The 21,624-nt window shown below is 42.2% G+C and overlaps 1 protein-coding gene across 2 annotated transcripts; it reads right to left on the bottom strand.

Annotated features, from left to right (window-relative positions):
• Positions 1-20,883, bottom strand: MOGAT1 (monoacylglycerol O-acyltransferase 1). 2 transcript variants are annotated; one of them, XM_027903199.1, is made up of 6 exons: positions 20,728-20,883; positions 10,503-10,681; positions 9,995-10,094; positions 7,822-7,996; positions 4,324-4,523; positions 1-1,248 (listed from the first exon to the last, which is right to left on the bottom strand). In XM_027903199.1, exons 1-6 carry the CDS (start codon positions 20,819-20,821, stop codon positions 1,094-1,096), a joined length of 903 nt encoding a protein of 300 aa, XP_027759000.1. In that variant the 5' UTR covers positions 20,822-20,883; the 3' UTR covers positions 1-1,093. The 2 variants fall into 2 exon arrangements, with proteins under 2 accessions (XP_027759000.1, XP_027758999.1); XM_027903198.1 differs by having other exon boundaries at positions 9,893-10,094.
• Positions 20,884-21,624: the final 741 nt, after the last annotated feature.

Consider the following 21,624-nt stretch of genomic DNA (forward strand, 5'->3'; position numbering starts at 1 on the left):
CTTTTTTTCTGAAATTGATATCCACATTTAGGATACAACTTTAGGCACCTGGTTTATATACAAAGCACCCTCTTAACCTGCTGCACCCTACAGCTGTGCTCACACTGTCCTGGCATTGCAGCTGTGTCACACTGCAGCACAGCTGTAACGTGCTTCCCCACACCTGTTAGTGGGGAAGAAAAAGGCATGACCAAGTACACTTTCCTTGGTGAAATTTCAGAACCAGACTGAGCAAACCGGGCTCCCCTTCCTTCTGTGCAGGTGCTTGACGTGTGATCATTTCTGCTTTGCACAAGGTGTAAAGTTCACACGATTCCCTCACTTCTCCTGTCCTGTGCCTGCCATCTCCTCTGGAGCTGGAACTATCAAAGCTGCTTCGTCTTCCAAACTGAAGATTCAAAACACAGGTTGTCCCACACATTCATTGTCACGTCATTCAGTGCTTCCCACCACCCAGCACACACATGCACACAAAAGCTCAACACACTGTTCTCCTCCAAACAGAAGGTTTGCTCTGCCTCACAACTTTGGACAAACCACTTTCGCCAATATCCTATTCAGGGCTGAAAGCTCCTATTCATTCTTGAATTCTCATGTAAATGGTTTGCAATACCCATCTGCTGAAAACACACACCATCATCTCTCTGGAAGAGCAGCAGGGATTTCTGGCGTTCAGAGAACAACCTGATGCCATGTTTGATAAATGCTGGAAAGTCTCTTAACTTCTAGTCAAAGACTTCTCGGGTTTTTACTTTTCCTGCTCGTGATCTCATGCTGGGGCGATTTCCTGTGCTCAAGCTATGGGTAGGTACCGTGGCAGTAAGAACATCTATGTGGGGTCTCTTGCATTTCTGGTACAGATAAACCTAAAAGGACAACTCAAAACAGCACTGGCTTCGAGGCTCACATCCCAAAGATTTCCCCCACCCACCCAAAAGTAAGATAAAAATCAATATATCATCTAATAATCCCTTCTTAAAAGTATTCCTTGCATAAGGATAATTACAGCTTGCAAAATATGGATTGCAACAAAGACATCTTTCAGCAGATACTGTTTCTTTCCATGAGATTTGGAATTTCAAATTGTAATTTGCTACTCGAAGATGAGAGATCTATGCTCAGGGATCCCGTAGTTTTTTTTGTGTTCTTCAAACAATTGCCTTAGTTTCTGTAGATACAATGCATGTAGGTCATCAATCTCTTCAGTGGTGGGGTTCAAGTTCTGTTTCACAGGGATGGGGCTTCCCACTGCAAATCAAACACAACGGCAGCATTAGCTTCACTGACATCCCCTTTAAATTAGAATTGCTGTCCCTCCTGTAGCAGGTGCTACACAGCTCCCAGGGAGATGGCAGAATCACAGCACAACTCTCTTGCCGTGGGGCCTGATCCTGCCTTTCATAAACTTGAGTCCTGGGTCTGGTTTTTCACTTGCTTTTGCTCAAGTTCAGTTAAAATGAATTAAAACCCCCACCGTTTCAGTTTGGCAGCAAAGGAGCAAGTGAGAAGGGGATTGAGTTCTAACTTGAAGGAGTTGTTTACAGCTCAAGATACAATCCCATGCATTATGTGCTGTCCACGAGTTCAACACAGTATTTAGAAAAATGTGCTGTCTCACAGTCTTCTGTTCTGACTGGAACACTAAAGCTGTTCAGCGTGAGGGACATGCCTATGACAACAGCAGCGCCCTCAACCACACAGTCACAGAACAGGACTGAAGGAAACACAGTTACCTTCCATTTCTTTTTTTCAGAGTGGGCATCACTGCACCAGAAACGTTGTCAGTGACCTCAGCCTAGGGTAGCATGTAAACTCCCAGACCCTCTAAGGTGTCTCTGAACCACCCATTGCCCACAAATGTCATTGCAACCAAAATGTTCTCCAGGCACTGCAAAGCCTGCTACTTGCTCCATCGGAGCGAGAGCAAGAAGGAACATGGATGTCTGGAGGGCAGTCTCCTCCTCTACAGAGAGCTATGGTTAAAAAGCTTGACATGTGCTAAGAGAAGCTTCCCATGATCTCAGTCTTCCCTGTGTTGTTCAATCACTGCAGATTTTTACAGCTGTTCTTGCACTGGAGGCACCAAGACTTTAACAGACCCAAACTGGGATTACAGAGAAAACCTGTAGAAAAGCAGAGAGTTAAAAGCACCCCTAGGAGCTTTCACAAAGGCACTTGAAAATCCCTTTCAACAGATGTTTCCACTTCAAATTGGATGGTGTTGACTATAGGGAAGCCTAGCCAGAAGCACAAAGAGGCTGAGTCTGCATTTTCCTGCTGCAGCTTCAGCTGCCAACAGCTCTGGGGCCCTGTGTGGTGCTGAAATTCAGACTTTACGTGGATATGGCTGGGAACCCAGCCCTGGATTGAGCAACACCTTAGGGGGTATGAAATCAATATACATACAATACAGGATTTCCAGCAGCAGGACTGGAAACAGCAAACAAACCCCAAGCCCTTCTGCAGCAGCCTCTTCTCCTAAGAGTAGAGATTTCTTGTGGAATTAGAAACTACACTCATCTCCCTAATTTTATGTGCAGCTTTAAGAAACCTGCTTAATTTGATATTTGAGAGCTGTTTCTATTTCTGAAAAGCAGTAATAATTTTCAGGGAAAACAGAAGTACCTCACTGACCAAGCCCAAAACACTCAGACTGCACAAACCTTGCTCAGTGAATGGATTTAGGATCCATGACTTCTGAGCCATGAGTAAAACGCTGTCAACACAGCTAACTGATGGTCCCTGTGGGTCCCTTCCAACGCAGGATACTCTGAAATCTGTGAAACTGGCTCAGGTTGGAGCTCACTGCGACTCTGCAGCTCTCAGGAGCAGAGCCAATGCTTTCCAAGCCACGTTGAGCCACACCAAGAATACTCCCCCCACGCCTCCAAGGACACAAGGACATCGTGATAGTTCTCAAACATGAGGAAAGATAAAGGTGAAGGATTTCATCAGATTTTACGAGTTCTGTTGCAAGACTGTGGTCTTGCTGATTTGTAGCACTCCTGTTGCTCTTGCCAGGGACCACCTCTGCACTTGCAGTAAATATTACAATGATGATTTGACTCAGAGTAAGACATTTTAAGCTTCAGAACAGTCTCAGTGTCATCAGCCAAAGGAAAAATTGCAGAAAATACATCTCATGTCATCCAATACATCTCATTTCAATTCTTTCATAACTCTCTGGCTTTAAATAAAGTGGCATTTTTAGCCTACCTGTGAACAGTGTGGGCTTTAAAAATTACATCTTTTCAAAATATTTAACTGCATGAAGTGATAAAACACAGATCTGCATGAAATTTAACATAAAAAGAGCTACATTTTTGTGTTAAACATTTTTTATTTGCTTTGTACTAAAATCAAATCATCCCTCCATTAAAGGGAGGGCCACCTTAAATGTCCCTTGTGGAACACCAGAAAAGCTTGACTTTTCTTTAGAAAAAGGCTTCATCAGTTCACTCCAGTCAGAATCTAGCAAAAAAATTATTTGTCATAAAGTATATAGACAGAGAACTATTGCTTTTGCATGATTCCCAGCATCACTTTTTTTTTAAAGGTGTGGTTGTCAATAGCACTAGTCAAAGCCATTAAAATATGTTCAGTTCCACACTCCAGTGAGAGTAGATGACCAATAATGAAAACTTCTGGGGAAAAACACTCTTCCAAACTCCCTGTTTTGGCATGAACACTCACAATTAAACATGACTGGATCTTTCCATGGGGAAAAAAAATCAAAAGGGAAGGAAACACACTAAAGACCTGCAAAGCCATGTAAGTGGCAGCCCGTCCAAGAGCTGTGGCAGAGGTGCTGCAAGGTCCCCTCTCCCTTCCCTCCTCCATCTTTCCCTCTCTCCTGATGAACACCAGGTCAGGACTACACGAGTTCCTTCCAGCAGCCTTGCTCCAGAGCACTGCAGTGGTGGCTGTGCATCACCCAGCTGCTACTTCTCTGCAATGAAGAAATGAAGGTTCTGGGCTTCTAACATATTAACTGCAGCATCCAGAATCCACAGCAACAGCTGCAGAGCTGTGGCACCCCTCCAGTATGGACTGGACAACCCTTGCATTTCTTTGTGGATTGCTAAGCCTGTGAGTAACTGAGAATGAAGAGGGAGACATGGCCTAGGACAGAAAGGGGAAAGGGAGACAAAAACTCCCCCTTATAACTGGGAAGGACGGCAATTAAAAAAAGAAAAAATAGTTTAAACCTCACATACTGGTTTTAGATGCACAATAATCGATTCTTTTTGTTATAACAAATTTATAAAGCTGCACACTGATGAATTTCTAAACATTTGTAAAAGCATTAGAAAAGGCACTTACCAACAGTATGAATGGGTTGCCTGTAAGGTATTAAGCCAAAACTGTATTGAAATACTCCTCTAGCATGAAACAGGGGTAAAGCAAAGCCCATTATCTTTTGCAGCTTTTCCTGTACATTTCTGAGCCACGAGCCTTTGGGGTTTGCTACTTGTTTGAATAGTTCATTTTCCCCAAAGGAGAACACCGGGACCAGATGAGCCCTGTAAAACAAAGAGGGCACTGAGAACCCCACATCAGCTTGCACTGCAGTTCACATCAGCAGCATGGAAACAGTTTCACAATAACCAGCACAGAAAGCTTCAGCAGCTTTAGGTTTCATCAGCAACAGGCCTTCAGCTCTTCTGATGTGCAGCTGCTTTCTGGATGCCTTGGGTGGTTTGTGTTTTAAAAAAAAAAAAAGTGATAGGCATACAACTAGCAACTAGCTTTTGGCAGGGTTTAGTTGGTACCTATTGCAACTTGTTATGACTGTGTGTAATCATAAAAGTGATTAATTGTATATATCAGAAGTACGAGTTTATCCACTTCTACTTCAGCAAGTCCACCCTTGCTGAACTACATTTTCTCCACTGGGAAGCAAAGAAGCCTCATTCCTAACCCTATAAAAGTCCCAGCTGGGTGGCATCAAAAACAGATCTTGGCTTGCCTTTGTCTTTTGACCAGAGTAATGCATGCCCTTGATTTCAGCATAAAAACCATGATAAAAAACAGACATCCTCACAGACATGACTGCAATGCCAAATTTCTCCTCTGCTGTCCAATTCCCAGTGAAATCCTGCTTCCTCGAAAACACCAGCCTTAATCCATTATTATCAGAGGTCAAATCCTACCCACAGAAATTACATGAACTCACTTTGGCTCTTGCACAGACTAATGAATTCTCATTCAGTTCATGAATTGGCTTGGGAGAAAGGCACTGACTCCTGGACAAACTACTTGGGTAGATGGAATCAGTGCAGCTGTCTCCAGCAGGTAAACCCACCATTATACTGAACACCTTGACTGCATTATGCTTTTTGAATAATGCTCAGCTTCATTAAATATTCTACAGAGTTTAGAGAAAAAAAGAGCAGTGTGATCTTAAGCAGTCTCTGAAGGATTCATAGATGTTTTATTTGCTTTACTTAAGTCTTAGCTTCTATATTTTAGCTTCATGCAGCCCACGCTATCTTTGAGGAAAACTTCACTGTAAAACAGCAGCACTGCTATTGTCAGGATGAATTTCTGCGTGGCTCTGAATGCTGAGGAGGATGGAGGATGCACTGAGGACAGAGCTGGCAGGAAAATACTGCAGAAAATCAAAACCCACCAGTACAGAAAAAAAACCAACTGCTTCAACAGCTTCTTGAGCCTGAGGGCTCACACAGACTATCACTCCCACCTACTATTCTGACTGGTGTCTGCTCAGAGTTTCTTTCTCCAGTGGAGCACATATTACCAGCCACCTGTAAAGGAAAGGTTATAAAGCCTGGTACTTACTGTGGCCGTGTAAAAACTCCACTTTTTACTACAACACTAAGGCAAACAGGAATATCATGTGGTGCAACAGTACCCTGTGGGATTTGTTTTAATCTGGTGAAGGCTTTTGCAAGATGCTATGTAGGAGGCTGAGACAGGGAAATCAGTAACTTATGATTATGAAACTAAAGATAAGTCAGCTGATTCGCCGTTTGTTTCGTGTGTTTAGGATTTCTTCACTTCATATCAGATATTTGCGCTACCTTGGACCAAAATGTCTTTTGCAGAAGTGCAGAGGACTTTTGCTGACATACTCAGACCACTTTTGACAAGTTCCTACCTGAGGAACACAGCTTCTCTGTGCTGGCAGCACAGGAGCCAGGGTCAGAGAGGACAGATTCCTGCATTGCCCCTTCCTCTCTTGGTATTTGATGCTGCAGTTCAGGAGCACCAAGAATGTGTGCAGGCACTGATGGCAGGTGGCTCTTCTCATCTGTGTCACACAAGCCCCCCTTTCATTGCCATGTGAGTTGGAAGCTTTCTTCACATTTTGTTACTTTTTAGAAACAAAACGTTAAAACCTGAAACAATTAACGGATGCAGAATCTTCGGGCAAGAGCTCTGTTGGAGTCCTATCGTCCCACAGCAGCCATTTCTGTGTTTCATAAGTGTCATGATCTTCTTCTTGTGTGTTGGAGATGCTTTTGAAATCAAGGCCATGACAGGCACAGGTGTATCTGATTTCTCAATCCAAATCAATTTAGATGAGAGATAACGACCAGCCTTGGTGATCTGACAGACCAGATATTTATCAACATGCTCAAAAAAAAAAAAAAAAAAAAAAAAAAAAAAAAAAAAAAAAAAAAAAAAAAAAAAAAAAAAAAAAAAAAAAAAAAAAAAAAAAAAAAAAAAAAAGGGCACCTAACTATTCTTCTAAACTTTATGGTTAAAACAAGCAAAAGCTACAAGAGTGTTGAGAGTCCCACTGAATTAATCAGCAGCTGAGCAGAAATTGAGTAAAGACTAATTTAGGCACTAAAGTTCCAATTCAAATATACAAGAGGTGTTTCTGGGTGCAAATTAGACTAAAATGTTACTTTCTACTGGCAAACAGGTCCTTTATGAATCTCCCAGTGATATGTGAAAGAAACCCTCTTGGAATTTTGACACAGAACAGCTTCTAGAACAGACCTTAGCATCCGGTGGGAAAACAGAGAGCTCTTCTTGTAGACCACCCTCTTCCAGTTAATAGCTTAAAAAGCTGTTACAGATTTCTCAAGACCAGTGTTTTTTTTTCTCATTGTTTCACATGTCGATATATAATCCTGGGAGCTTTTCAGAAAGCTTATCAGGTACAAGCCATTGGTTCCAATATTTCTAATATACAAGCCATCTAGACCAGTCCAGAACAAACACAGTAGCTTATACTATGTAAATCACTCAGAAGATAATACCATCTCTGTTTAGTTACACACTGATGGCTGCTTTATAATAAAAGGTAAGCTAGTTTTCATAAAAAATTCCCATAAAATTTTCATTAAAAAAATTTGCTTTTGCAAATAACAATCCTCAAAAGAAAGTCTTTAGAATAATGGTGAAAGTAGCTCTTCCTAGACCACAAATTTTCAGTGATTTAATAAAACAGGTCCTAGCCCTCCAATTCGTTTGTTTGCTTAAACTGATAAGAAAATTCTATCTTAATATAACTTCAATTTACAGACCAGACAACAGAATGTTTGTTCTACTCAGCAAAACCAGCCAAGGTTTACTAATATTGTTTCATAATTCTTACCCTTTGCTAGTGCAAGAAACAAATGAAACAAAACAAGATATGCTAATAACACCTACGGCCAACAAATTATGAAAGTCAAAGGGAGTTTTCCTTGCAGATAGGATCTAGGTGGACAGGCCTGCTCCTGTGCCATGTTCTTAGACAAGTAACTCTTTCAAAATCTCTAAGTTTATACAATATGAACTATATTTAAGAATCAATCTGCATTCAAAGCATGCTTACCACAGCAGCCTAAATGGGAAACCTACCCGTGTTTCAGGGCCATTTTAATAAAGCCCTTCCTCTTGAGGATGTTCAGTGTCAGACTTCCAGGATGTGCATTCAGAGATTCCTCTGCTCCTCCGATCACAATGACGGATGCGTGGCCACCTCCTTTTTTATTCAGCACATAGGAGACACTCTCTTTGGATGCAGAAACCATTCCTTCAGGAGAAAACATGTTAGGAGTGACCACTGGATCTTCATGTATAAGTAGAATGGAATTTAGGAAATATTTTTAAATATCTCGACTGTGTTTCAAAATTATAACAGCACAGGATAGAGTTCAAAGATTTGGGTTCAACTCCTCCCTCTGCAACAAATTTGGTCTTAGGCAAGTCCTTTGATTCACACTCATGAGCTAAGTGCTGATGACTATTGCAAGAGTATTGAGTTCTTCAGTGTGCTGCTCTGCCAAGTTAACTCCCCCTCAGAGAGACTCTGTGCCTGGGAACAGAGGAGTTCAATGGCAGCAGATCCTGTCAAGAGGCAGCAGCAGCTAAAGCCATACAGCAGGTGCATATAAACACAGGCACAGAGGGGTTAAAAGAATGAATAGAGGACTTGTTAACTCAAACACCGAGCTACAGTGCCAAGCTGATCCCCTTCATTCTTTTCAAAGCTATAAAGCAGCAGCTCCATTTAAGGCAATGGCCTGACAGCATTAGAAGAAGCAGAAAAGATTCACTTGTACCATTCCCAGTGACTGCAGGGGCTCATTCTCTAGTAACCAGGCCCTGGCACTCACCAACCTATTTAGGCTAAAATAACAGACTACATGAAGCTTTTGTGGTACTCCCACTCAGAAGCACACTGCTGTACAAGCCTTTGTCAGTGACTTAGATCTTGGTGCTTTGAAAAATCCCCTTTCTAACAGATACTCACCTAACCTTTCCAGAGTTCCTTTGCACCCTAATGTTTACTTCAAAGGCTCATAGTAGTACCATTTACCAAGAAGCCATGTTTAAATACACCGTGTTGAATTAATATAATCCAAATGACAATTTAGAGATCAAGTCTAATCGATGTTGTGGTTGGTTTTCCAGAGCTGGTATCAAAATGCACTCTTTTGGATGTCCTGTTACTCTCTTGGGTGTTTTTCTACCAGGGACATTACAATGTGGACTATAAAAATCTCATAAAAAAGGAAAAATCACTGTAACCTCGTTTTGAGAGCTGGCCACCCAGAGGAGTAGCCTAGGAAGTTGAACAGGGTTTAAAAGACAATATTTAAGCAGACAATATTTAAAATTGTCATATTCTACCACTGCCAATCCTTCACTTTGCAAGCCTCAATCTCCTCAGAAATAACATTTGTCTGGAAAGGCATTCTCTGCTATGTTGATCTATATGCAGATATGTAAATCTGATATTAATCTGAACAACACCCTAGGCCTGTTTCTATGAATGGAGCAGCTTATTGAGATCACACCACTGTGTTAGAGTCAGGAATAAAGTTAGATCTCTGTCTTCCAAACCTAGTCTTGTGCATCAGACCACACACAAATGCTTTAGTTGAGTGAATTTAAGTAAAATAAGTCCTGTATTAAACCACTGTGGAAGAATACTACTCCTGATTTCATGACTTATTCTTCTGTTCCCCCAACTTTAATGCTTATTTTTTATTACTGCAGTACCAGTCATGACTAGCACCCCAGTATGATAAGCGCTGCTCAGAACAGAGAAAAAAATGTTCCTGCCTTTAGAGTTTACATCTCAATTAAAACTACACAAATTTGTAATATGGGACCTCAGTCAGAAGCAAGTAATAAAGATCTGACTAGAAAGATATTTCTGACGAGTAAGACTTTAAGCCCTTCAGGTAGGAGATTAGCCTGAATTTGTTTCACAAGTGCCTGCTCAGTGACTAAATAACATTATAAGTTATTATGCCCTTGTCTTCTTGCATACAATAGATCATAAAATACAGCTTAAATTTATCACCAACACTGATTCTTCTGAAGTGAAATTACTTACCTTTATAAGTGGAGGAACAGACCCTACATTTGAAGCAGAAGCTACAACATGGAGGAACAGCTGAGAGGTTCTGCTTTTACCTACCAGCACTCATTACGTATTCTCTGAAGAAGGGACAGCCAAACCAGATGGGCATGATATGAAGATACGGAGTAAGCCCAGGAAATAAATTTTTGAAACTTGGACCGGTGCAAAAGTTTCCGAAGGCTCCAGCTACCAGGACCCCATGAGGGTGAAAGCCAAGTAAGTAGTTGTGATTTGGGTTCAGATCTGAAGTTTTTATCAGCTGAAAAATAGAGTCAGCGGAGGACATTATAATACCTCAAAAACAACAAGTTTGCACATTGACAGGACACAGAACCAATGACAATTCGTCTCCTTATGAGCACTTTAAACTATTGTCCCATTTTACAGATAAACAAAGTTTAAATAGATGTGTCTCAGTATATCACGTCTAGCATTTACTGTGCTGAGGCACTACCTTGTGACCCAACAGTCCAAGCAGAAAACCGGGCCCTGTCCCTTTTTGTCACTAAATCTCAGATTTCCTATGTTTTAAAAAGAAGTTAAGTTCACCCTGGAGTAAGTATTAGAATTTTACCAAAGATGAGTCTTAGACGGTTGTCCATGCCCATGGCTATTCACGCTGCCTCTGTTCCAATATTCACAGTTCTGTGAGAAACCTCTTACTCACGTGAATGGGAAAGTATTCCCTGAAGTACTTCCAAACAGTCCAGCTTCTGACCCACTGGGACCGTCTGCCCCCAGCACATGGTGTTTCCCAGTCGAGGTAGAGCCACAGCAGATACAGCACAGCAAGGAACCAGAAGTTGCCCAGGATCAGGATCACGAAGAATCCACAGCAAAACTGTCCTGCAAGATGCAGAAAGGGAAAGGAAACCACAGCTAGCATTAATCACACCTGTCTCCTTTTAAGACCCTAAATGTCCTGCCCTGATTTTTTTATTATGGATGTTACCCATAATGTAAACAAACTGAACTCAACTTACTCCACACTGCATCATTACCCTGATGGTGAAACATCTCATAGGTTCACCACCTCAGTCTATTATTTCTCCTTCTACTGCAAGACTAGATATTGGGTAACTAATGTTTGGTAGAGAGCACCTGGTTTACCTAAGGCAGAAAAATACAACATAGCAAGAGCTAACAGGGATGTGAAGCTCCAGGGAGTGAAAATAAAGGAGAGCTGTGGAAGGAAAGAACAGAAAGGGGACCACAGCACCATTTCTTTTCTAATCAGAGCAGTGATGGGCAATTATTTTTCCATTCTGTTTCTTAGTTTCTCTACCTATAACATCGGAATGGTAGTTCTAATCCCAGTCAAACGTGCTGTCAGTGGTCAAGAAGATGCACTAGACAAGACCAAAACATCAAGAGGTTCCACTTCAGACACTAAACACGTTACTCTAAGTGGAAGTCAAGCATTGCTAAGGGAACACAACAGCAGTTTTAAGTCCTGATACATTCATAAGAACATCCTGCTACAATGATGATACATAAGAATTGTATTATACACAATTCAAAGAGCAAGAAAAAGCTATTCGATTAAACACAATGTGTTACTTTAGGACTCAGCTCTCAAATAATTATTCAGGGAAACACTAGGGAAACTTTATCTTTGTAGAACTTGCAGAATTTTACACTCTGGGAGCAACCTGAGCAGCCCTGGGCAGAGCTGGCTGAAGAGCAGTACAGAGGTACCTGCTGCTCTCTGCCCTGTGGTACTCCCTGCAGCAGCCTGCTTGCTCTGACACCTGAAAACCCCACCAGGCTCATGGATCAGATGCTGCATTTGAGGTCTGAAAGGGAACCAGAGCTTTAGCATCCTGTATTTATAGAATGGCAAGCAAAGTAGGACCCAGTCCTCACTGGGAAACTCAACAGGCAGAGTTGTAGGAAACAGGCATTTTACAGAGCAGAAGTAGCACTTTAATGTCTCCCAACTGACTGGCTTTCATGGGGGAAATATCCTGTTATGTCCTAAAAGAAATTATACCAGTGAAACATGCTGAGCTAAATACACCCATAAGTAGAGCAGAATTAAAACAAACAACAGAAGTACTTCAGGCAATAATTTGGCTAACACAGGGTAAATATCACCAGAACTGAAAACTTTGAAATAAGCAAATGGACCAACAGTAAAAACCACTCATCCTAGTTTAGATCACCTTCATTCAAGAGATATTGCTTGGGCATTGAAAACTCACAGCAGACTTCCCAGACTAAGTAGGTTTCGAGAGGCTGAAATTCAGAGCTTAACTTGGCCTAATGACACCCTTGCACTTCCTCCAACCTGAATACTTACTTTTTCTGAACTTCAGCAAACTCGTTCTTGTGCCTGGTCTGACTGTGCCTTCAGAACAGACATGAATATCTTGTCATGGGGTAACTGAGAACTACCACAGAATCCAGAAGCAGACCGAGAAAGCAAAGTTGCTGGTTAGATTGAGTAGAAAAGACAGGGATGAACATTCTCATTTATGGCAGGGATATGAGCACAAAAATAAGGAATTTCATTTCCTCTGAGGAAGGGAGAGGAAAACAACCATAAACAAAACCAAGAGCAGGATCAAATCTACCACTTCGAAGGATACTCCTTTCCTCAGTACAGAAATTCACTGCTTCCTGCTCAAACAGGCAACCCGAGTTTTGCAGAGCAGAGCACTTCAGTGAGAGCTCTTGAAAAATGCAACAGCTAACTGAGATCCACAGACCTCCAAAGTCAATGAGGAAAACTCACAGGAGTTGCAACAAGTTCTAAGGAACATCACTAATGCAGGACAAGTAACACAGGTGGAAGTTGACACTCAATTTCACTGCTCCAGATGGAGAAATCACTGGGAATCCCACACCAGCATCACTTCAAAGTAAGGCACAGAAATCTTTTGAGGAAAAGTCACTACCTCTTCTTTGAAGAAGAGATTCTGAAACTATAGGAATTTCTACGAATGCTAATCTGGACAGGATGCTGAATTTCACAGTTTAAGTCTGAATAAGTATGAGAAGTTTTTTAAGTCGCCATAAATCTATTAGTTTCAAGTTGGTATGCAAAAATTGTGAAGTACATTTGCTAGCCTTCTTCGCAGAAGCACATTTGGCTCAGTGCAGCATCACGTGGGTTTTTGCTATCAGTTTCCCAGCCAAATAGCTGAAAGGTGTTTTTAATCAAAGCATCCTTGCTGGGAGACCTAATTAAATCAGCAGGGAGAAGGCCCAGATAGCAACACTTAATCCTATGCAGACAAACATACTCGAGATCAACAAGTTCAATGCTTTGCTTTAGCTAGAACACATTCCTGAGTTCGTGCAAGGTATGGGGAGATAAGGGTGCTGTTAGCACTTCCTAAGGAGAGCTCAGCATCTTGTAGGACAAAGTCGATTACTGCATTCCCTATGAGACATGTGGCAAATTCCTTTTACCATACCTCCTCATTATTTCAATGCATTAGGAGCCTGAAAGGTGAGTTAAACAGTGATGACTCAAACCCAGTGAGCCTATAAACACAAACCGGGTGTTTTCTCCTTCAGACGAGACAATGAGTAAACAAATAGCAATCATTTTACCCAAATTCACAAACAAATTCCAGGCAAAAGGTGAATAACTTGGAATTCACCACTCTACTATATCATTACATCATTGGATGTAATCCTGTGTATGCTGTAAGCATAATTTTTTGGTAGAACCTTTGGTAGAAAGCTTTGAAAAATTTCTCTATGGTGCATTGGAATAGTGTGGGGGAAAAGAAATATGGATTAAAAGAAATATCACTGCCATGGGAGTCTGAAAATCAGGTTTTCCAGCCTATGTGGGTGAATCTCTTTTCCTCCATTTCCCCATTTACAACATGTGGATACAACATCTGTTGCAACAAATGGATGTAGTGTTAGCAGCACTAGAAGCCATCCTGCCCCAGGATGTTCCAACACCTTGTACTTCAATCATTGAACAGGCTCTGAGTTTGCAACTGTGGGCACCACATTCATAAAATAGTTAAAATACCACAGAGGTAGGAAGTAGGAAAACCCCATATTGGGTGACAAAATGCAGGTGATGGCCACAATTGGAAGATCCAAATGTATTTGTAGTTATTAAGGAGTCAAAAATGTTTGAGGAATATCTTAATGTGAGGGCCACCAAATGTAAGATTGTCCCCTAGAAGAAAAGCCTCCCATTACTCTCAGAGCAGTCTCAAACCATGCCCAGACAGTGCAGGTGTGTCCCAGGTGCCAAGGGTGCTGGTCTCAATCCAACCAGCACTACTGGCTCTCTGCAGTGCCCCAAAAACCTATGCAAAGCAGCTCACTCCAAAACCTCCACACTGCCTGACAGCTCTGAACTACGAGCCAGTCCCTGCCATTTCCCACATGCCATCAGCAAAGTTTTCTCTAAACACATTATGTTGCTGTGCTTTAAATGAGATAGAGACTTTCAGAGTTCAGCAATTTGAACCCCATCGCACCAAGGACATGATAAATAAAGCATCTTTGTTCCCTTGGCATTCTCCTGAATACACAGGTAGAGATGTGATTTTTAATATTGTACTTCTCCGGGCTTTACAAGTACATGTGCATACCAATAGACAAAGCAAGGTGAAAAGTTCATTTCTTACAGCTGTGGACACAGAGGGAAAAAAAAAACCAACTACAAAACAAAATATGGCATATCCTTCAAACAACCATATTGATGTACCTTTAACAGAACACCTTTAGTTTTCAGAGCAATGACTCTGAGCTGGGTTAGGAACAGAACACTGGAGGGAACACACAAGGAGAATTGCACAGTGACGTTTTCATCCCTAATGAGCATTTGCTCTTCTCTATTACCCCTCAAGATGCCACCAATAAGTTAATTTTGGCATTAAAAAAAAAAATTACTTTCCCCGCTTAGTGGATTCTTTCATGCTGGAAAAGAAAAAAAAAATTAGGTCAGCCTTAATTTATGGAGATACTTTCTGTATTATATATATATGTAAATCATAAAGAAAGTGACTGAAATTTAAATGAAGTAACAAATACTACAAAGGGACTCCCAACAGTCCCACCAAAGTAAGACCTGAGACAATAAGTGACACCTGAAAGGAGGCAACACCTGAAACAAAGCAACCTGCCAGGGCAACAGTAAATGAGTTCCTGCCTCTGCAGCTTTTATACAGAAAGTATCTTTAAAAAAAAAATGGAGTCATAATGTTAGTACTATCCTGTTTAAAGCCTACTAGTCTCTGCAATTCTGTCAATTTAAGAATTTCCACCAGGAGCACAGGAACTTGCTGTCACTTTTTACCCATGGCACATATGGACTCCTCAGTAAAGAAAAAGCTGGGAACTTATTTAAACTAATTGCACTGGGAAGTTGTTAAACCCACAGGAATTTGGAATCCATCTGAGGTGGTCAGGTGGCCAGCATTTGTTGAATATGTGTCAGTCTCCTGTAGTGGAGGGCCTTTGTTAGGTTCTTGGTTACAACTGGGAGTCCCAGTCACAAGGATATTTGAGCATTCCTACCAGGGGAGCTGTATCTCAACAGTGCTGTGATAACAAATACAAACCACCCTAAGATGCAAGGTTTGGAGGTTTACGCTGAAATTTGGTTGCAGTTCCCAAGACCTTGCACTGACAAATACTGATAAACTACAGATATGGAGCAATAAGCACTACTGACTTGCAGATAGAGTGGTCTGGATACCATAAGTCCCTCAGTTACTAATTACCAAATCCCAAACCAGCATGCCAAATTTAGTCTACGTATTTCCCCTTTCTTTTATTTCTCCATCCACTGTCAGTTATGTTCACACACTGGTTGCCAGGCCAGGGTCTCTGGCCCGACACAGCACAGCCGATTTTCTCTTCTTATTCTTGAGAGATACAAACAAATATACACAGATAGATGGTGAAATTCCCTCCCTAAAACGAAGGTAACAGAAGCAGTATTCCTAGAAATACTAGTCAGTCAGGCATCAGTAAGTACCCTGTTATTCGCTATGATCACACTCCTGTCCCTACCCATGGGCCAGCAATAAATTTTATGGATAGATGATTACAGACTGACACAAACATGTAGCAATACCAGCCAGCTTGCAAGGATAGGCTCATGGAGCTTAGCTGAATTTTCTTAATTATTAAGAGTTTTTTTTTAAAAAAGGATTTGAGGAAGAACATGACCGTATTAGCCAGCTATTGCTGATCAATTAAATCAACACCAGATAACAAACAACCAAGGCACGTTTGGGGAAAAAGTTATTATTTGCTTTAGCACGCTACCTACTTTCTCAACACAGAAATCACTTGTTATTTCAGCAGCAATATCTCACCCTGTGGCAAATGTTTCATCATTCCTGTTCTTTTGGGGAAGCCATCCACAGCCCTAAACTGTCTCCAGCAGGTTCAATTAACAGCCTGTTTCATCCTACATGCACAGAAGTTTAATCACTAGAAAACAGGATGTACTCTAATATATAACAATGTCTTCAGCATACTATTTTGTGGCTTCATGCAGATTAAAGTGTACCTTATATTACATACTGATTTTGTATGTATTTTGCTAGTAAACACAGGCGTGCCTGCACAACAGTCACTTCCTAAATCCCCAGTGAGAAGAAGATCAGCTGGACCTCAAAAGTGAGCCTTAGAAGATGCATCATTCTCCCCTACCACCACCTTGTCTCAGAGCAAAACACTGGTACCCCTGTCACAAGGTTAAACTCTCATTTTCCTCTCATCATCATCTGATCCAAGACATCACCACTCCACACAAGTTACCTAGTTATGCATTTGATTTTGTACAGGCTCAAACTCCACTGTCCCTTTTCACATCAGTTGCATACATAGAAGTTAGCAGGAGAGAAGCTCACCAACCCACCTTCTAGCTTTATTTTCTCCAAAATGCTGTGATTTGATTTGTGCACATAAGAAAGAAAAACAAAAGGCTAAAAAGCATCTGCCAAGCAGCACTTTAACCAAATCTGATTGGTTTGTAGTTTTTGTTTGTTTAGGTTTTCATTTGTTTGGGGGTTTTTATTTTGGTTTCGGTTTTTTGTTGTTGGTTTGGGGTTTTGTTTAAACGGTTTTGTCTTTAAATGAACCCTTTGGTCCACCTCCTGCCTGGATACTGCTCACCTCCTGATACAAACTGAACCTCCCTGACAGATGTGCAGTCCTGAGGCACACAGCTCACACACCAAGGATAAATCACTGCCCAGTTACTGTGCAAGAAACAGAAAACCTGTTCCTAACAGAAGGATATCCAGATATAGAGGTAAACACATAAAATTAATTCGAAGTTCTCGAGAAAAATACTTCCAAGCTTAAAAACAAAGATTCAGTGTTAAACACCAGGGACATCCACTGTATTCATTGACAGCGACAATTCCTTTTGTGTGTGTGTACCATGAAACCTACAGTACAAAAACGTAAGTGATGCAACTTCTTTGCTTTGTTGGTCCAGCAGCACTTACAGGCTTGGAGATTTCATTTCTCCAGGTGACTTTCTGCCTGGGGTTGGGCTGGACGATGGCACAGAGTGATCAACAGCAGGCAGCTTCACAGCGAGACGTGATGTAGGTGCTGCATGAGCTTGGAAGGGGGACAGACCAGCCCCAGGACTGTCAGTCCCCAGCCAAGACGATGAATCTCTAACAACAGTAATTACAGCCGTAAAAACTACCAATCAGAATGGTTTGTTTCAGCTTTTTTCCAAAGTAGGTACTAGGAAACTGCAAAACTTCATATATTTGCTGTTTCAGCAGTATAACACTAATGGTTTGGCATTATCCTTCAGCCTGAAGCTCTTTTGGATACCTGCCCAATACTGCAAGTAACAGTATCGTTTCAGCCTATTTCCTCATTTTGAGTTTTCATAGGTTTAGTTTTCTGGACTCCAGACGAATAACACTTTTCTTTCAAAAGAGGGAAGCCCATTTAAAACACCTTTTCATGGAACTTCATAACTAAACTTTTTTGGCCTGCTGCACTTGGAGAACATAAGACAGGAAAGCATACTGCAGTTTCCACCAGCATACGGTGGGAATCTGTTAATGGGCATTTCTCTCATCTAATCCAGTATTTCAGAACTTATTTTTGCTTCTGGTGTCATGCCCTTGGATAACAAACAGACAAATCACTGTTACAGTGAAAACTTGTCTTTCCCCTTTGAGGGTGAACTTTGGCAGCTTGCAGCACAGAACAAGGAAGCACAAGAACTTACAGCCAGAATTTTAAAGAGGCTCCTTTTGTGTGTAATGAAATTCTGTGCACATCTGTACAGCTTTTTTTTGAGGCAGAGGCATGTTTACTCTGCCTACGCTGTACAGCAGAAGCAATGTATCTGTAGTGCAGACCCAGCCTAAGTTTGTATGCTGCATGAAGAAGCAGAACTTTGCTTGTACCTTTCTGCTGCAGCTGTTTTTTCAGTATTTTTTTACTGATTCGCTCTTTCTACAGCCTTTAGCCACCCAAGCAAGAGGGCGTTTTTAGTCATCAATTCCACAATCTCAGAAAACCATCCAGCATTACAAGAAAGCAAGCCTGAAGAGAAAGGGATTTTTACATTTCTCAGCCAGGAAGATAAAACCAATGCCTAATTTTCTGAGTCTTCTATCCAAGTCACATTACAAATTCCAAGTTTTAATAGGCTCACATTCCCCTCACAGCCTATTCAGTGTGCCAAATCCCATTTTCTCATGTCACTCAGATTTAAAAGGTATCATCAACCAATTGAGCTTTTGTGATTCAGGGCACTAATTTCTAGTGTTATCTTACTTTATCTGTTAGTCCTATAATTTCTTTTACTAAGTTATGGCATGTCACCACATACCTAGACTTCAGGAGCTAGGCCAGTAGCCGGGTTATTCACTGCTCTAAACATAATACCTCTATCTATAATATGAATCATTAGTTATCATGGGGCATTATCTGTTCATGTTTTCACATGTAGATATTTAACACAAGACAGATTGATCTACATAAGATCTTGCTTGCCATAAACTAGTTGCGGCCACTTACAAACCCCCAAACAAATCTCAAATGTCTCCTGCAATCAACTCACACAGTATTTCAGTATTTCAGCTGTACTGGGACATCCCCTCCATGATTTGAAAGTGTCCCTTTTTTAAGAGCTCACAAACAGGTGTTTCCCTATTTTATCTGCACAGCAGGGGAAGGAGCACAAACGCAAAAAATCCAGACATAGAAACAATCCAGAACTTCAGAAACCAGCCCTTTTTTCACTGCTTTAAGTCACTTAGGATTCAGCCACCTGAATTTTCCTGCAGCTAAATGAAACTTTTTGGCCAGATCACTATGACTGCCCCACGACTGAAAGCTTACGCCTATGGAATTAAAAGGTCACCTTGGATAGCTCTAAAGATAAACATCCCCATGAAGCACAAGCAGATAATCATTATTAAAACCAATTTGTTCACCAAAATTCAAACATTCTTGCGAAAAGATTTTTTCATGGCCACATGTACTCACTACACCCAACATAACCAGCCATAAGAAAACCTTCCTGGCTGATTTTCCTTGACATTTATTCCCAGACAGCACCAGCTGCAGATGACAGCTGCCTACTTCTCCTGCTGAACTACAGCAAGAATGGATTTTCTGCATCCCAATCACTTCTAGTAAGCTCAAAAGGATGTGTTTTTGTGCAGGAGCATTGCTAGGATAAAAAAATTGCTTTCTTCCACTGCCACTGAACTTCCCCTGCATTATGAGACTGGAAAAAGGGCAGATGCCAAGATCTAATTCAATAACAGAAAATTAGAAGTACAGACTATTTACCGTGCAAACAAAAATACAAACAGTTCATACTCCAACTACATATAATTTAGAGGTAACAAAAGAGCCAGATGCTAAGGATAAATAAATCTATGAAGATGCTTCATATCCTCCATGCTTCTCCCACATACACAAATCTTTCATGTGTGGGCTAACAGCCTAAATAAAGAAATCACCTGAAAGACATCACACCATCTGAAGGATAATATATTTGTAAAACAAGGAAGACATGCACAGATTCCTTTTCTCCTTGTAAATCCTAAGGCATAGACGATCGTGAAGCGTTCCAACATTTCCAGTAAGGCACAGATAGTCAGTTGCTCTGTACCTCGGAACAGATTATTCGATAATCACTTTCCAGTTTACAAAATCCATGGCTTTACTCTGAGAGAGTTAAGGCTTCTCTTACCTTATCAAGTGACCCATTCCATCGAGTTCAAGATAACTACCCACGTGAATAAGATTTGCTGCTGTGAATAGGTGTTTAGTGAGAGGTGTCTATTAAGATATTAGAAACATTAGTTATAGAGGAACAATCAGTGGAAAAAGTTTATCAAGTAGAATTGTTATGAACACTTTCTTAAAGCAAGTGAGGACATTTTTCATATGTTTACAGAAACGGCTGCGTTTGAGCCAGTTCCTTGACATCCTATTAATTTTCATCACCTAGTTAAACGAGAATTTTATTGAACTACAGCATATAAAGTTATTTTACAAAATGACTAATGAAAACAGCATTACTCATGTACCAGACTTAACGCTCATGTTCAGTAAAAAGTTGCTGTCAGAAGCCTAGACGGCGCCTCAACGTGAAGACACAGTCACTAGCTTTTTAGGATTATATTTGAAAAAGAACCCATAGAAAGAAATAGACCCAAAAAAAAACCAAAAAAAAAAAAAAAGGAAGAGCCATCCAGAGCTTTAAGAGAAGAAAGGAGTGCGACGCTCTTGCCCGCCCGGGAATCGCCGGCTTGCTGCTCGCCTCCAACCGCCGCCTCTGCACCCACGTGGAGCCACGGGGTGGCACAGAGCGATGCACACAGGTAACGCTGGCCACGGGAAAAAGCGATTCTTAGCCTTTTTCCCTCTGGGGTAAGTGTAGGAAGGAGGAAGGCTGTTACCAAGCAGGAGGAAGGAGAAGATCCACTGCAGCACGGCGACTGTCTGGATCCTCCTCTTTAGGGGGATGTTGATGGGGGCAAACTCGACCTTCATGCTGACGGGCGGACAGCAGCGCGGGGAGGCGCGGACCTGCCGGCTCCAGGCTCAGGCTCAGCCCCAGCCCGCCGCACCTGCCCGCTCCGCTCCGCTCCGCCGCGGCCCCGGTGGAGGACGCGCCCCTCCTGCCGCCGGCGCTGCCCACGGCCGGGCCCCGGCGGGCGGGGACGGGGAGGCGGCACCGCCCGCCCCGATCGTCGGGAACACGATCCTGGAGCGGGACAGAGCCCGGGCGCGGCTGCGGGGGCTGGTCCTGCTACACCCCCGTCCTCAGAGACGGCTCGCACGGCCCGGGATACTGCGACTGCTCGTGATCCTGAGCGGCACCAGGGGGGAGGCACCCGCGGCTTTATCGGGGCGAGCCCGCGCCCGCGGAGCCAGCTGTGTCCGCACCCCCCGCACCCGCGCAGCCAGGTGTGTTCACACCCCCCGCACCCGCGGACCCAGGTGTGTCTCCGCACCCGCGGAGCCAGGTGTGACTGCACCTGACGCTCCGGGCCAGCGTTCCCTCTCGCAGCGTCCCGGAGCGCCGGCGCTCCCGGACGCGCTTAAGGCTCTTATACCATTAAAGAGCTTATGGAACCGACCCAGAACTTAAAAGGGTTCCTGCCGCGATCGGGGTCAAGTCTTTCGTTTCTAATTAAACCAACACACGCACAGCCTCCTCCCGCTGCTGGGGTGTCCGTCACAGGGATAGCCCCCCAACCAAAAAAAAAAAAAAAAAAAAAACCCAAAAAAAAAAGGAGTGAAAAAACACACTCCCGAAACTTGCACAGAGCTGCCCCGGCTGAACCCGCTTC

This window comes from Empidonax traillii, unplaced genomic scaffold, assembly GCF_003031625.1.
Source record: "Empidonax traillii isolate 1590-97213 ecotype Southwest subspecies unplaced genomic scaffold, ASM303162v1 scaffold943:size483155, whole genome shotgun sequence".
NCBI classification, from domain to species: domain Eukaryota; kingdom Metazoa; phylum Chordata; class Aves; order Passeriformes; family Tyrannidae; genus Empidonax; species Empidonax traillii.

Coding starts and splice junctions, on each gene's coding strand:
- MOGAT1 (XM_027903198.1), bottom strand. CDS start 20,821: ATGAAGGTCGAGTTTGCCCCCATCAACATCCCCCTAAAGAGGAGGATC. Junction 10,682..20,727: donor CTTCTCCTTCCTCCTGCTTG/GTAACAGCCTTC, acceptor TGCATCTTGCAG/GACAGTTTTGCTGTGGATTC. Junction 10,095..10,502: donor GGGAATACTTTCCCATTCAC/GTGAGTAAGAGG, acceptor TCTATTTTTCAG/CTGATAAAAACTTCAGATCT.